The sequence below is a fragment of the Pipra filicauda genome, unplaced genomic scaffold (assembly GCF_003945595.2).
Source record: "Pipra filicauda isolate LSUMZ 115617 unplaced genomic scaffold, ASM394559v2 scaffold269_size1075953_pilon, whole genome shotgun sequence".
Classification (NCBI taxonomy): Eukaryota; Metazoa; Chordata; class Aves; order Passeriformes; family Pipridae; genus Pipra; species Pipra filicauda.
In genome coordinates this window covers 128,358-142,095 of record NW_024104386.1, presented here as the reverse complement: position 1 = coordinate 142,095, position 13,738 = coordinate 128,358, and the positions used below count along the sequence as shown (strand labels likewise).

General features: G+C 41.3%; 1 protein-coding gene across 2 annotated transcripts in view; it reads left to right on the top strand.

Annotated features, from left to right (window-relative positions):
* Positions 1–804: 804 nt before the first annotated feature.
* The window catches only part of LOC113996141 (vasoactive intestinal polypeptide receptor 1-like), a 28,941-nt gene continuing 16,007 nt past the window's right edge, over positions 805–13,738 (top strand). For both annotated transcript variants that reach the window (XM_039382424.1, XM_027736844.2), the window contains exons 1-2: positions 805–871; positions 10,901–11,000. In XM_039382424.1, the coding sequence (XP_039238358.1) occupies positions 836–871; positions 10,901–11,000 (136 nt within the window). In that variant the 5' untranslated portion in view covers positions 805–835. The remainder of the gene's footprint in view (positions 872–10,900; positions 11,001–13,738) is intronic.

The following is a 13,738-nucleotide window of genomic DNA, read 5'->3' as shown; positions in this document are numbered from 1 at the left end:
GGATATGAATCCACACTTCAGTCTTATCAAGAGAAAATGCTTTTGTCATGTCCACAATTTCAGTTCTCCCAGGTCCTGGAAATTGCTTGGTGCAGTATTTAATGTGGCAAAATCCAGAGCTGGTGCCTGGGTCCTATGAACCCTGACAATTAAAAAATTACTGTGGTTTTTTTGCCTCTTTTCCCTCCAAATAATCTAAGCTGTAGGCAAGAAAAGCTTTGGCTGTTTTAGCACCAAGAAATAGAGGTGTGTTCAAGGTTATCTTCGTAACACAGGGGCCAAAAACGCCTTATGCAAATCGTGGAGGAAATTATGGGACATTTCTAGCGGAGAGGAGGGGGATGCCAATGCAGGAACTCCATCTCTGAGTCCCCAGGGAATCCCACGCTGTCAGACCCACTCAGAACCCAGATCCTTGGAAAACCTGCAGCCACCAGCCACACACACAGAACCCAGATCCTTGGAAAACCTGCAGCCACCAGCCACACACAGGGTGAACTCAGCATCTCTTCTTGCACAGGGAATTTCTGCTTCCAAATACACCCGAAAAGACCCGTCGACGTTCCGGCTCCCCACGGTTTTGTGGCCAGAGGGCAGGTGCGTGGAGGTGAGTCCAATATCCCAATATCCCAAGGGGATGCTGGAGAATCCCCCCTCCGCTTCCAGCCCTCTCCTGCGGGGGATGTCGGGCTCCCCCAGGAGGGAGCGGGGGCTGCGGGGAGGTGCGGGGGCTCTCGGGGCGGGCCTTGGGCAGGTGTGGGCGGGCTGAGCCTCGGATTTTGGCAGCATCAGAAGAGGCAGAGAGAGCGGGAGGACCCGGCGGCGGCTGCCGAGGATGCGAAGTTTGTGCTGGATGCCGCTGCTGCCGCTGGTGAGTGAGTGAGAGAGTGAGTGAGTGAGTGAGTGAGTGAGTGAGTGAGTGAGTGAGCGAGTGCCCGCGGGGATGCTCCGAGGGAGGGGGGACCGCACACATCTGGCTCCTGCCACTGCTGCCCGCAGCTGGATGGCTCTGAAGCTGCCCCACAGCATCCAGGAGGGCTGGGGAGGGAAGTGTGCAGAGGCAGGGGAACTTTTCTCCTGGCAGGGAGCAGGTAGAGAGAAAGAAAAATAAGGAAAGGATTTAAAATATAAAATAAAATTTAAAAACAGACACGGGTGTAAGAGGGGAGGAAAGAAAAAAAATATCGCTGAGCTAGAGGTTTGACCCAACTCCTTCCATTAAATTTGTCCAGCCTCAAAATGCCATCCATAAATGTCTTTTCATTTCCATTCATTAGAATTGCGGTTTCCAAAGGGCAGAAAAGCATCCCTAATTTAGAATAGTTGTAGTATTGCTTTAGAGGGACAGAAGGGGACAGCTTGCTGTCCCAGTTGTCCTGAGAAAGGCAACTTTGCAGAAGGAGGAGGACAATTGAAAAGGATTTGGGACATTTCTCCTGCTGGATTTGGGACATTTGCATCTCAGAGGGGGCAGAGATGATTTCACTGCTGAAGGCATCTGGTTCTGATATCATCAGGCAGGAGCATGAACTGTCTCGTGTGCTGAGCACTGAAGGCAGCAGGTGAGATGGTAACACTGGACATCAGGGAAGGTGTGTGAGCACAGGAACACACTCCAGGCACATCCATCCCTCCCTGATCTCCACGCTCTGCCCCTGGCATTGCCTGGGCTGGTTAAGAACAACTGGTGTAAGTACAAGTACAGTCACATCTCCGCTTTCCCCTCAATCCTCAGCCTCAGGGAAGTGTTTGGAAACCTTCCTATGGGTGTGATTAGCAGGGACTCGGTAATTCCAACTTTAGTCATTTCCCAGTTAAATGTTTGGTGTGGGCTGGGATTCAGGCTCCTGCTGGAGCCAGGAGGGAGACAGTCACCTCACAGGGAGGTGTTTCATCCTGTCCTGAGAAAGGCAGATGGAGGGAATGCTTCTCTAGGGCCTTCTGCTAATTGTGAGAGCCTACATGGTTACAGACTGGTCTTGACCTTTCAGTTTTAAAAGGTGAAGGATGGGAGGTAAATTTTCACTCCTGCACATCCTCTGGATCTTGTTGTTTCCTCTGTATTTACACAGATTTATGCACAAGGGACAAGTTACAGGTCCTTGCTATGTAAGCCTTGCCAGTATAGTTATTATCCTGCGTAATACTCTTTTTCAGGGAAAACTAGTCAGCCTAAAGTGTTAGAATGCCACAGGCAGAGTGACTTTGGCATCTGGACTGGCCTTTTTACACCTAATAGAGGCACAACTTCTTCTTGCAGCTGTCAGCAGAGTGGAGCTAATCTGGAGTGATGTATCATGCACATCTGTGGGCTGCCATACATCATTTTAATGGGGCAGCATTACTGCAGCAGACTGTGCCCATAATAAAAGAAATTCTATAAACTGCATGCTCTGCTCAGGCTGTTGCTCATGTATGAACACCAATGACATATCTGGTAAGAGTCGGGGCTCTGAATATCAGTGTCTCAAAATAGGTCTGATGGAAAGCTTTGCACCCCGAGTTAAACAGTCAGGGAAGGCCAGAGACTCGGAGGATGTGATGAGTAAACAGTTCTTTTGTATTCCAAAGGATCATGTCAGAGCAGAGGAATAATTCTTGTGTGGATTTTGGAAATAATTCGTGATTTACATATGAAAATTAGACCAGAAGGTTAATCCTGAAAACTTCCTCTGTGAAACCAGGTACTGTTACCTCCCATCATCTCCACGGGGAGCTGTGTGCTCAGGATATACTTTGTGCCTTGCAGAATGGAGTCCTTGACACTAAAAATTACCATTTGCTCCTAAGTGACAAGGAACAGAGAGCAGTGGGGGCTGAAATGTATAAAAATGACTTTTCCTGTCTTAAAAGAGATCAGAGTCTCAGGAAACAGAGGATGAAGAACAGAAAAAACTCTGGTTTCAGCTTTCTCCCTGCTGTGCTGAACTGCTTTGTTCTTCAAACACCCATTGCTGGGGGAGGAGTTCAGTCTGATTTAATGAATGGAGGTGAGAATGGAAACATAGATGGAGTTATCACTGAGCTTTACATTTGCTTTAGCAAAAAGTTTCTTGTGCTAATGGACATTTGGATCCAAATCCATGGCAAGGTGCTGAGCTGCCAGGAAAACAAAGCTGGGTGTCTAAATTTCTGTTATGGTTAATATTGGCTAATTTGTGCTGGAGGGATATTCAGGCTGATCCTGCTGACCTGGTCCCTGGAGACCTCAAATTCCCCTCCATAAAGGACTGGATGTGTGGAAGAATCAACCTGTTTAGCCTGGAGGGAGTTAATGGAGTGAGACACAATCCTGTACAGGGAACCACTCTGCTGAAAGGGAAAGGCAGGAGCAATCCTTCCCTGGAACTGCTTGTCTGCCCTCATTGATCATTAAGGGAGGCTTGATGGAGTTTAGATTAATCATCTAAAATTATCTATGTAAAGTTAGGAATCTTGTCTAAAGCTGCTCATTGAGCCTCTTTCAGTACTACTGGGAAGAGATGGAAACACTCCAAAAATACAAATCATTTCAGTGAATTTGCTGATGGACACTGACTTCCAGGTTTCACCTCTTTGGGATTAGATGCCATGAATCCCACCTGTAGGCAAATACGGCACAGAAAGGGAGATATTTTTCTTTAATTTACAGAAATACTTGCAATAGCAGAAAATGAGGATCCTCAGTTATCATTCTGTTATTCTTCAAGCATTAGTGATAATTAAATGCTCTACCAAAATTAGCATGGAGCTAATAAATTCATTTTTTTCTCAAGGTAATACTAATTGCATAGGGTTTATAAACAAAACAAATTAGTATGGCTGTGTTGTCTCATAAAGAATACCTATGAGTGAATAAATGTAATGACATGGATATGTATGTATAGCAAGTACTGTTCTGCATAAGGTTATGCAGTTAAATACAGTCAGATAAATACAGCCCAATACACAGAGGAGTGTTCAAGCATTACCCCAGTGTCTTAAAAACAATCTTGAAAAGATATTCCTCTAAATGACTGTGAGGCAATCAGTGCCTCAGCATCTCTTGTTCCACAGGTAATCGAGTTAGAGGGAGAAAACAAACACAGAAAATATCCTCTAGGTAGTCATTTTCAGCCAAAAAGACTCCTGAAATAATCTATTTAACTGGCTGAAGGGAAAGATGGGAAATAAGTCTTTAGCTTTGGGGTTGAAAGCTTCTGGGATGGGGGTTGTGTCAGAGCTTGGAGCTGAGGGCAGGACTTTTTGTGAGAGCTGAGTGAATGGCTGGTGGTGGAGTCATGACCCTGCTGTGGTGACCTCGAGCTTTTCAGAGTCAAGAGTAGCAAACACGGCTTGGGTGTGGCTGAAACAACCTGCAGGGTTGCTCAGCTATTTTTACAGACGCAACTGAGCTTGTAAAATTTGAGTTGGCTTTTTGGTTGCATAAGAAATCTTCATTTTTTTTGCATTTCTTGTAGTTTTCTGACAGAACACAACGCTACATGCATTACACTATAAAGATCCCAGGATTACTTGCAGGGCAGGGGTTGGATAGGAAGATTTTTACTGAGTGACTGCAAATGTAGCTGGCAAATGGACAAGAGCTCGTGGAGCTCCAGGTTGGTCCCAGATCCCTTCAAAACACAGGTGACAATTGGCTTCAGTGACCTGTGCTTCCCATCTCAAGGCTTTTTAATTAGCACTTGGCATTTTGAGAAGGGAGTTGAACAGATGGGAGGAGACAGGCCTTGGGGAAGATTTTGCTGGGATATGTTCAAGAGACTGAGAAGTTTATGAGAAAGGCTGAAGTTTTCTCTGCCTTTGTCAGTTATTCAACTTCCCTTCAATTTTTTTTTCACAAGCTCATCCTATGAGCCTTTCCTGCCCATCAAAATTTCACTTAAAAAAAAAATCATGCATTTCAGAGCATGTCCTGATTCTCTGCTCTTAGTTGGCATCAGTGCCAACTCTCAGGACTGACTGAACACTGAATTCCACACTTGAAAACGGGCAGGGGGTGCTTTTTGTCTTTGCCCTGCTTTTCTGTGTTCTAAAATACCCGGTGAAGTTTTAATCCTCCAAGGTGGGAGTCAGTGTGGGACACGAATGGCAGAAATATTTGTGTGAGGGAGAGCTGAGATATTCAGGCATCACAGTCAGATCACAAAAACTGAACAGAGGAAGCACAGGCAGGGAGAACTGGGAGCACAGAGATGATTTCAGAGCATGTCTGAGATGAGATCTGAGACATGAATGCAAGCTGTAGATAGAGGCAGAAAGAACAGCGATGAATATTCTCAGTAAGTGATTTATGTACTTGGCACAAAACCTATTTGTGAGGTTTTGGGATTCCATGGCATCACTGGAAAGAGCCTTCAAGTTCCTGAAACCTTCTCATCCTGTCAGTGAATTCAGCCACTTGTTTGAGTTTTGATTAATTTTCAAAAAGGCTGTTACCAATTTTGCTGCTGGCTCTTTGATCCCCTTGAATGGCTTTTTCAAAGGTGAATAATATATTCAGTGCCCAGCTTTGAAGCCCTTCCCTTGTTTTCAGAGAGAATAGAAAATGTCCCTGCCTTTCCCCAGGTGTGCTAATGGACTTCTTAATGAGTGAAGATTTGTCTTTTGGGTGACATCTAAATTGCAGTTTTTTCCACCACCTCAACAGCTTAGGGGCACGATCTTTGAATGGACTCTTAGAAAAAATTGCTTTTAACTAAATTTCACTAAGTATGGCATGAGGATGTTGCTAGAAAAACTCTTCCCAGTACTTGCTTAATCTCATATTGTCCAGCATAAACAAATCAAAGCTCAAAGTGAAATTAGTTTGATTTTTCTGTTCAGATTTGGGGAAACAAATAAACTATCACGTAACAGAGGAAGCAGAAAACAATGTTATACTTAGTGAATAAGCCACTTAGGGTTTTAATGCAATAACCTTACAGACATTAAGAAAATGAAATCTAAAAGTAAGTGCAAGCCCGAAAATCTGGATTTCTAAAGTGGTTTAGGTTTTTTTGCAATGTTCATGCCTGTCATAGGTAACTTTTTAATGTTCATTATGTTCCAGGCATTGTTCCAGTGGTTAGGACTCACGGTTAAAATGCCCCTGTGAATTTTGGCTGGTCAGTAGCATTAAAACCAGCGAAAAAGACCTTTGTGTTATGATGCTCAGCAATGCAGAGCTCCATTTCTTGAGGGCAGGAAAACTCAGTTTTCTGTGTAAGCCTTGGGGTGAAGGTGCCCCGCTGTGATTTCCAATGAAGCCCATGCCAGGTCACTGCCAAATACTGGGAAATATTGATCCAGGGAGTAACATTTTAAATGAACCCCTTGCACTCACTGCTGTGCCAGGGAATGCTGTGCCAGATGGGACATGCCTGGCTCAGAAAGCTCAGCTTTGTCTGGGTTCCTAAATCATCCCTTTTCTAAGGTGAGCAGGAGCTGCTCTTTTCCTGCAGGAGGCAAATACCTCCCAAATTGCAACAGTATGTGCCTGCACCGAATGCAGAGCCCCTGCTTTCTAAAAAAACCCATCACCCAACCCTTGTAGGCAAATTAAAGCAGCAACCTGCCCTTTTCACTCAAGGCATTGTGAGACTAATAACAAAAAATAAGTAAGCCACAGACAACAAATCACAAGTAGTGTTCTGCCCAGAAGGCTTTTCTTAACTATAAAATGGTTTAATGTCTTACTCTTTCTTAAAGCCTGAGGAAAACCAACAAATTGAGGCATCATCACTGCTCTCAATTTCTTGTATGTGTGTCATTTTTTCTTTTTCATTTTCTTTTTTCTTTTCTTTTTCTTTTTTTCTTTTTTCTTCTTTCTTTTTTCTTTTTTCTTTTTCTGTTTTTCTTTTTTCTTTTTTTTCTTTTTTTTTTTCTTTATTTTTTTTTCTTTTCTTTTTTTTTCCTGTCCAACACTGGGATTACTTCCCAGTGTAACTGGGAAAGGAAAACTGCATGATAATAAGTTACCACCAGACTTATTTTCTCTTCTTATGGGATAGTCTGTAGCTTACCTCTGCAGTTGCACTTGATGTTGATTACTGAGGTGTCAGTAATATTTAACATATGGAATGGTCTAGTCTGTAATTAAAACTCTGGGTCCTGTGGTTGTAATCACACCCACCCCAAACCCAGTAGCCCTGAAGCAAACAAAATGTGGGCACGTTGGTTAATTGTTTATTTATCAGTGGTAGTGGGGTTGGCTCCAGTCTCACCACTGGTATCCCAGAATCCTGGAATGGTTTGGATTGGAAGGGACCTTAAAGATCATCCAGTTCCAACCCCCTGCCATGGGCAGGGACACCTTCCACTAGCCCAGGTTGCTCCAAGCCCCCTCCAACCCAGCCTTGGACACTTCCAGGGCTGGGGCAGCCACAGCTTCTCTGGGCAACCTGTACCAGGGCCTAAATAACCTCTGAGTGTCATTAGTTCTTGGTCAAGATTTCTGGAATAAATAATAAAATCATATTTTCTGGTGATTTACCCCTGTTTTCTGAAACTGGAGTCTGGATTACATGGAGCAGGGATCTGATTTGTTACAGCAATTCCTCTGTCAAATCACCACAGTACCACTTCTCCACATGTAGGCTCCCCCAGGGACTGTAAATGAAGAGCATTCCCCTAATTTCAGTCCAGCTCTGCTGAAAAAGGGGGGCTGAGGCTCTGGTTCAGCGGAGGTAGATTTACCAAAACAGAGGAAAAAAGGAGATGCAGCCTCCTTGGAGCAGCAGGGAGCAGCTGTGACACACTCAGGGTGTGAGGTCCTGTTTGGGGAGCTCAGTCCCTCATTTATGTCCCACCCGTGTCAGCTGCCTGTCTGTGCCTCTTAAACTGACTTCTGGGGAAAAATAACTCTTCCTCCTCTGAAATTTTTCATGGCTAATTATGTGTGTTTCCACCAGTCCCAGCGCTTCTGGCATGAGGTGGGAGCTAATTTACCTCTTCTCTGCCCAGTGCTCGTTTCTCAAAAACATTTCAAATTCCGTGTTTTGACTTCATTTTGGGTTAGGGCTGGTCAGTGCTTTTAAGCCTTTCACCAGAGGACTCAGTATAGATGGTAAGTTGCAGGGCACCATGTCAAGCTGTCATGATTTTTAAACATCAAGCCTAATAATATTCCAAATATAAAGTTTATCAGGAGTGACAGAGTCCAGAAATTCGAGAAGTTAGAGGATGCCTTTTTCCTGTCCAGCCAAATCCATGTTTATGAACTGAAACAGTGAGAGATTTATGTAGCAACGATTTTGTTGCTTCTACTCAAATAATTTGATTGTTGTATAGGCAAACTGCAAAGTGAAATGTAAGTTTAAAGATAAAGCAATGAGCAGGGATCCTATTAATACCTGAAAAATTTCATTTAAGAACTCTGCTACTATAGCTGAAGAGCAAGAAGTACTATTTTAAGAGTCACTCATGCTGATCTATAAAATTTATTTGGAATTACCCACTGGAGGAACATAATGCATGAAAAAAACCATGTCTTAACTTTCTTTTCAAATAGTGCTCTTAATCTTCTTTCTGTTCTGATATTAACATGTATGAACCATCTCTGGCGCCTCATAATTAAAAGAAGTCTGCCTATGCTACTTTAAAACCCAAATGTAAGCAGAATTTTCAAAGGTATTCAAAGATAAAATTGTGTTCTCCTTTTTTCCCCTCAGCAGATATTATTGCTAAGATGTAAAATTCTGCATGACTTCAGTGAAGTTTCTCTGGAGGCTGAAGGGAGTCCTGGTTGCCCTTCTCACTGAAAACATTTTGAAGGCCAATAAATCAACTTCCTGGGACTGAAAGGCAATCTAGCAGTGATGTTTGCATCTGAATTGAATTTTCAAAGTCATTGGAGGTTTGAACAGCCTCCAGCCTCCCTCAGAAATGTCTCAGAAAACCTTCAATCCATAATTCCCATGAATTTAACCATCAACTGAGCCCCTGGCTTTGCCTTAAATAACATAACTTGCAAAGAAGCAACCCCCCTGCTCTGTTCTGCACTTCCTATGTCTTGAAGATCCCAATATCCCAAAGGTGGTTTTGATGCAGGATTCAGTTGCCTGATCACAGTTCAGTTCCTTCCTCAACTCCGTTGACTCTGGGTTTAACTTTGTCCTAAACATGGGTTTGTAGAAACACCTGAAACATCAAACAATGCTTGTGACATCAAACAATGCTTTTGAGACATCAAATTCTTATATGGGGCTGACAAAACTAGTGCAGAATCTACACAGGAGGGCTGAGATACCTCAGAACACCCCAAACAAGCATTTGTGGGGGGCTGAGACATCCTTTGAGTTCCCATGGGCTGCAAGAGAAGCTGAGATAATGAGATAACCACACCACACGTGGACACTGACACTGGAGGTCCTTTCTCAGAATGCAATTGCCTTTGCAGAGGGAATGATTTGGGGTTGTTCTAGGTTATTTAGAACTTAAAAATCACAAGAGATACGGTGCAGGATCACAGGGGACAGGAAAATTTCTGGTGTGAGAGGTGAGGGCCAAACAAAATACATGGAAACCTCTAAATGACCCAAAATAGTGTCACTAAGTCACTAAGAAGCTGAGTGTAGACTATTCAGCAACTGCTGTCTAGAAATCCATTTGGCTGTTTAAATGAAGGTTCCCTTATCTGTGAAATAAATATAATTTCTTAAGCTTCCAAAACAAGTCATTAACATTTTCTCATTTCACCATCTGTTAAAATGGTGCAGTGTCTCTGTCTAAGGTGTGTGCAACATCCTCAGATAACATATTGATAAAATTCAGATTAAACTGTGGCCAAGACGACCATTTTCCTTTTTTCCTCCGAATTCTTGGACTTCAGTATTTCTTATTTAAGCTCTCATGGATATAAAACTCCTGCTCCTATTAATTGCTTCTGGTTTTATAATTCAGAAGGGAAGAACCTGATGCTCTCTCAGTAGAGTGATTTTCATGGCACTGTAATCTCAGGGTTTCAAAGGAGACCAAGAGCCCAAACTGTTGATCTCCACATCAAAGCAGAGTAGACACACCCTCCTGAAGGGTAATTAGAACTTTATCATCTCACTTAGGGCTAGTTCCTGCTCTAAAGAAAACTTGATTCTTAGAAGAATCCCAAGAATCAAAATAGGAATATTTTGGTAATATCTAGTTCTGAAAACACTCAAAATCTTTAACTAAAAAAAAAACAACAAACAAACAACCCACACACACACACAAAAAAACCACCAAAAAGCCACAACAGAAAAACAAAACCAACCAACTAAAAAAACTCCGAAACAAACAAAAATCAAACAAACAAAACAACAAAAACCAACCAAACAAAACAGAAAAAAAAAAAACCACAAAGCCTCCTCAAAAAAAAAAAAAAAAACCAAACAAAAAAAAACCAGAAAACAAACAAACCAAAAAACAAATTAACATGTATATTTACTTTTATTGTTTTATGGGGAAGAAATGTATGGGTTTTCCTATGGGGAAAGGGAGAAATTGTTTTATGGGAAACGTATATATTGTTTTATGGGCAAGAAATGTATGTTTGGAGGACTTGGTGTGAATATTCCCACAGCTGATGGACCATCCAATTTTGTCCAGTTGACAAAGAGATGGAGATCCAAGGAGTGTGAAATCCATTTAAGTTTTGTGGAAAACATGGGTGTAAAGGAGAGGTGGTATAAATGCCCAGATTGGAGAAGAGATGCTGCTTGAGCTTGATTATTCTGATACCTTGAAGAATCCATGTGGAATTCACACACAGGCATGGATAAAAATCAATAACTGTATGAGATCACAGACTCCTCCTGCCGTTTATTTGCAGAAAAACCTTCAGCTGGAGTTTTCACATCCTTAGACCTCAAAATATGAGCCAGCAGGTACAAACTGGAAAGAAATCTGGCTCTTCTCATTCTGATAATGACAGAATTTCTTGAGTTTTTTTTTGTCTTTCACCAAGGTTGGGGGAATCCATCCAGAATGCAAGATATTCCAGCAGGTGGTCAAAGAGGAGGCTCTCTGCCTGGAACAGAATGAATCTGTTTCTCCTGATCTTAAAGGTAAGAATCCTGACTGTCAAACTCTGGTATGAATATCCCTTGGATATCTTTTCATGGACGCACTGTCAGATATCATTTGTTCTCCTAAGTAAAACTTCCCAGATAAATTCCTCTTTTATTTGTTTTCCAACTGATGGGTTTTATTGGCTTCCAATAGATTCCTATTTTTATTTGGTTTCCAATAGATTTGTTTTTTTGGTATCCAATAGATTCCTCTTTTATTTGGTTTCCAAGAGATGGGTTTTATTGCCTTACAATAGATTCCTCTTTTATTTGGTTTCCAAGAGATTTGTTTTATTGATTTCCAATAGATTCCTATTTTTTTGGTTTCCCATAGATTTGTTTTATTGGCTTCCAATAGATTCCTCTTTTATTTGGTTTCTTAATGGCTTGAAATGCTTCTTGTCTAGGCTGGGACTTTTACCTCATCTCATTTAAGGCATCTTTAAAAACTCAATGTCTAAGGTAGGATTTGTCTTCTTAGAATCCTTTAAAGTACATGGAGGAGGGTGGGTGTCCCTAGAACACGTTTCATTGCATTTTAGACACTTTGGAATGAAATGAATAATTTTCTGGAGTAGAATTTCTCTTTACTACTACAGAAAGAAACTAAGATGATTGGTTCATACTTTGGCAGGTTTAGTAGCTTAGTTAGGGAAGGAAAACCCTACTTGAAATGTCTCACATTACTAAAGTATTTGATGTGTTCTTATACCCAAAATACCAAAGAAATTTCCACAGAAGACGCTGAAAAACGTGTTGCAATTATATCATGTTGGGAATCATTCACATGCTGAAAATGTTCCTTGGGAGGAGAAAAAAATAATTAAAAAAAATCCCTAGTTCTTCAAAATATTATATTTCCACAGTTTTACACATTATATTATTTGTTTGCTTGACGAGATTTATTGTGGTGGTGTTTTGAAGCCTGTTCCGTGCTCAGATATAAATTTTGAAAACTAAAATGAACATGTAACCGAGCCTGTAAAATATATTGAAAATGCTGTGTAGGGTGTTCCCTCCTGGGGTTTTGACCTAGTGGAGACACGCTTAGAAATAATTCAAAGTGAAATTTCGGAATGTTCAAACCCTCAAAAGTTCAGTCAGATTTTTTTCCCGGCCAACTTTGCTTAGAAAAGTTTGAATCCACCTCAGTGAGATTTTTCAGTTATGTGAATTATGAGATTTTAATTTTTTTTTCCTGGTTGGTATAGAAGAATTGTAACCCCCTGGAAATCTGCCTTTATCAACCTATTGGAAATTACAGTCCAACCCCCAGGATATTTCCTTTGTCTTATATATTATTGTGCAGTATTTCCAATCACTTTAACCTTCCATATTCCTCTTCTAGTTTCCTACTCTATTTTGATGATATTCCACCCCACACACTTTAATCAAGTCCATAATATCTCTTGGACACATTTTGCACTTGCAGCACACAATAATCCACCCAAAAAGAAGTTCGGCATAAATCAGGTATTTTCAAAAATTATCTGTTAGATGCATTCCAGGATGTCATTCCAAGTTTCCTCCTCTTTAACACAACAATAATGACATCATTTTTGAATCCTCTTTGTAGCAAAGGTTACTCAAGGAAATAAAAATCCCTGGAAGTTCTGTTAAACTATTTAAAAATCTTCAACCTTGTCAACTCTGAGCTTCTCAAAGCTCTCCTTTCCACCTTTTATTCTCTAGAGATGGAAAGACCTCAATGAGAATCTGTTCTGGTGTTCACAGCCTTTCTCAAGGCATTTTGAAATTAAACCTTAGATCCAGAAAACCAGTTTATCTCCAATATTTTATCTGGAGGATAAAACTAGACTAAAATTAGTAAAAGTCCATAGCTTGTGTTTTGGTTTTCAGGAATTCAGCGAGACAAAGAGAAGGATCACAGTTTGTAGAGTTAATTCTGAGTAGTCACAGAGAAGCTGTGCTGGGATTAGTCTGTGTTACAGAGATTTTGATCAAAAGTTGTTCCACACTATTCTTTTTGTACAGGGCACTGTCTAATGAGTGTCAGCAGCAGCCAGACTGTCTCATTGTGAAGTAGATGTGTAAAATAGGTCAAATGAACCAAGCTCTAAAAAAAACACTTACTTTTCCTCCCCTATCTGAAAAAGAAATAGCCCTGGATTACTGAGCAAGACTTGAATATGTGTGATGTCAACATTACCCGATACAACTCCTGCTGCACTTTATGGACTCTCAGGTGACTTGGACACCCACAACTCTCTTGAAAACCTTGGCATGAAAAATTCCCTTTTGGCTTCTGCACTCAGCGGTTTTTTTGATATACATTGAAGAAGTCGCTGAAAATTAAGCCAAATTTAAGACTTAAAACATACAGATTCCTTTACTACACAGGGAATGGAATCTCATTTTTAACCCCACATTGCCACATAAATTAGATTTTTAGACCCAGTTCTTCAGCTCTATTATAGTCCCTCTAAGAAGGACCACTTCAGTTGCTAAGTCCATGCATGTGGACCATTGCATGTATAAGAGAGACTAACATTACCTGGCTTTAATAATTCAAAAATTAGCAGCCTAGCTTAGGGTATAATCATCAGCCAGACCCAGGTATTTGCAGCCAGTGATTCATCCTGCCCTCAGAAAGAGGCCTCCAATATTTGGGATGAATCACGGGCTGGAAGTTGCTGTCTCATTCCTCTGCTTACAAAGGGAACAGAGCTGAGATTAGCTGACATATTTTAGGCAATTAAAATCATAGTTAATGA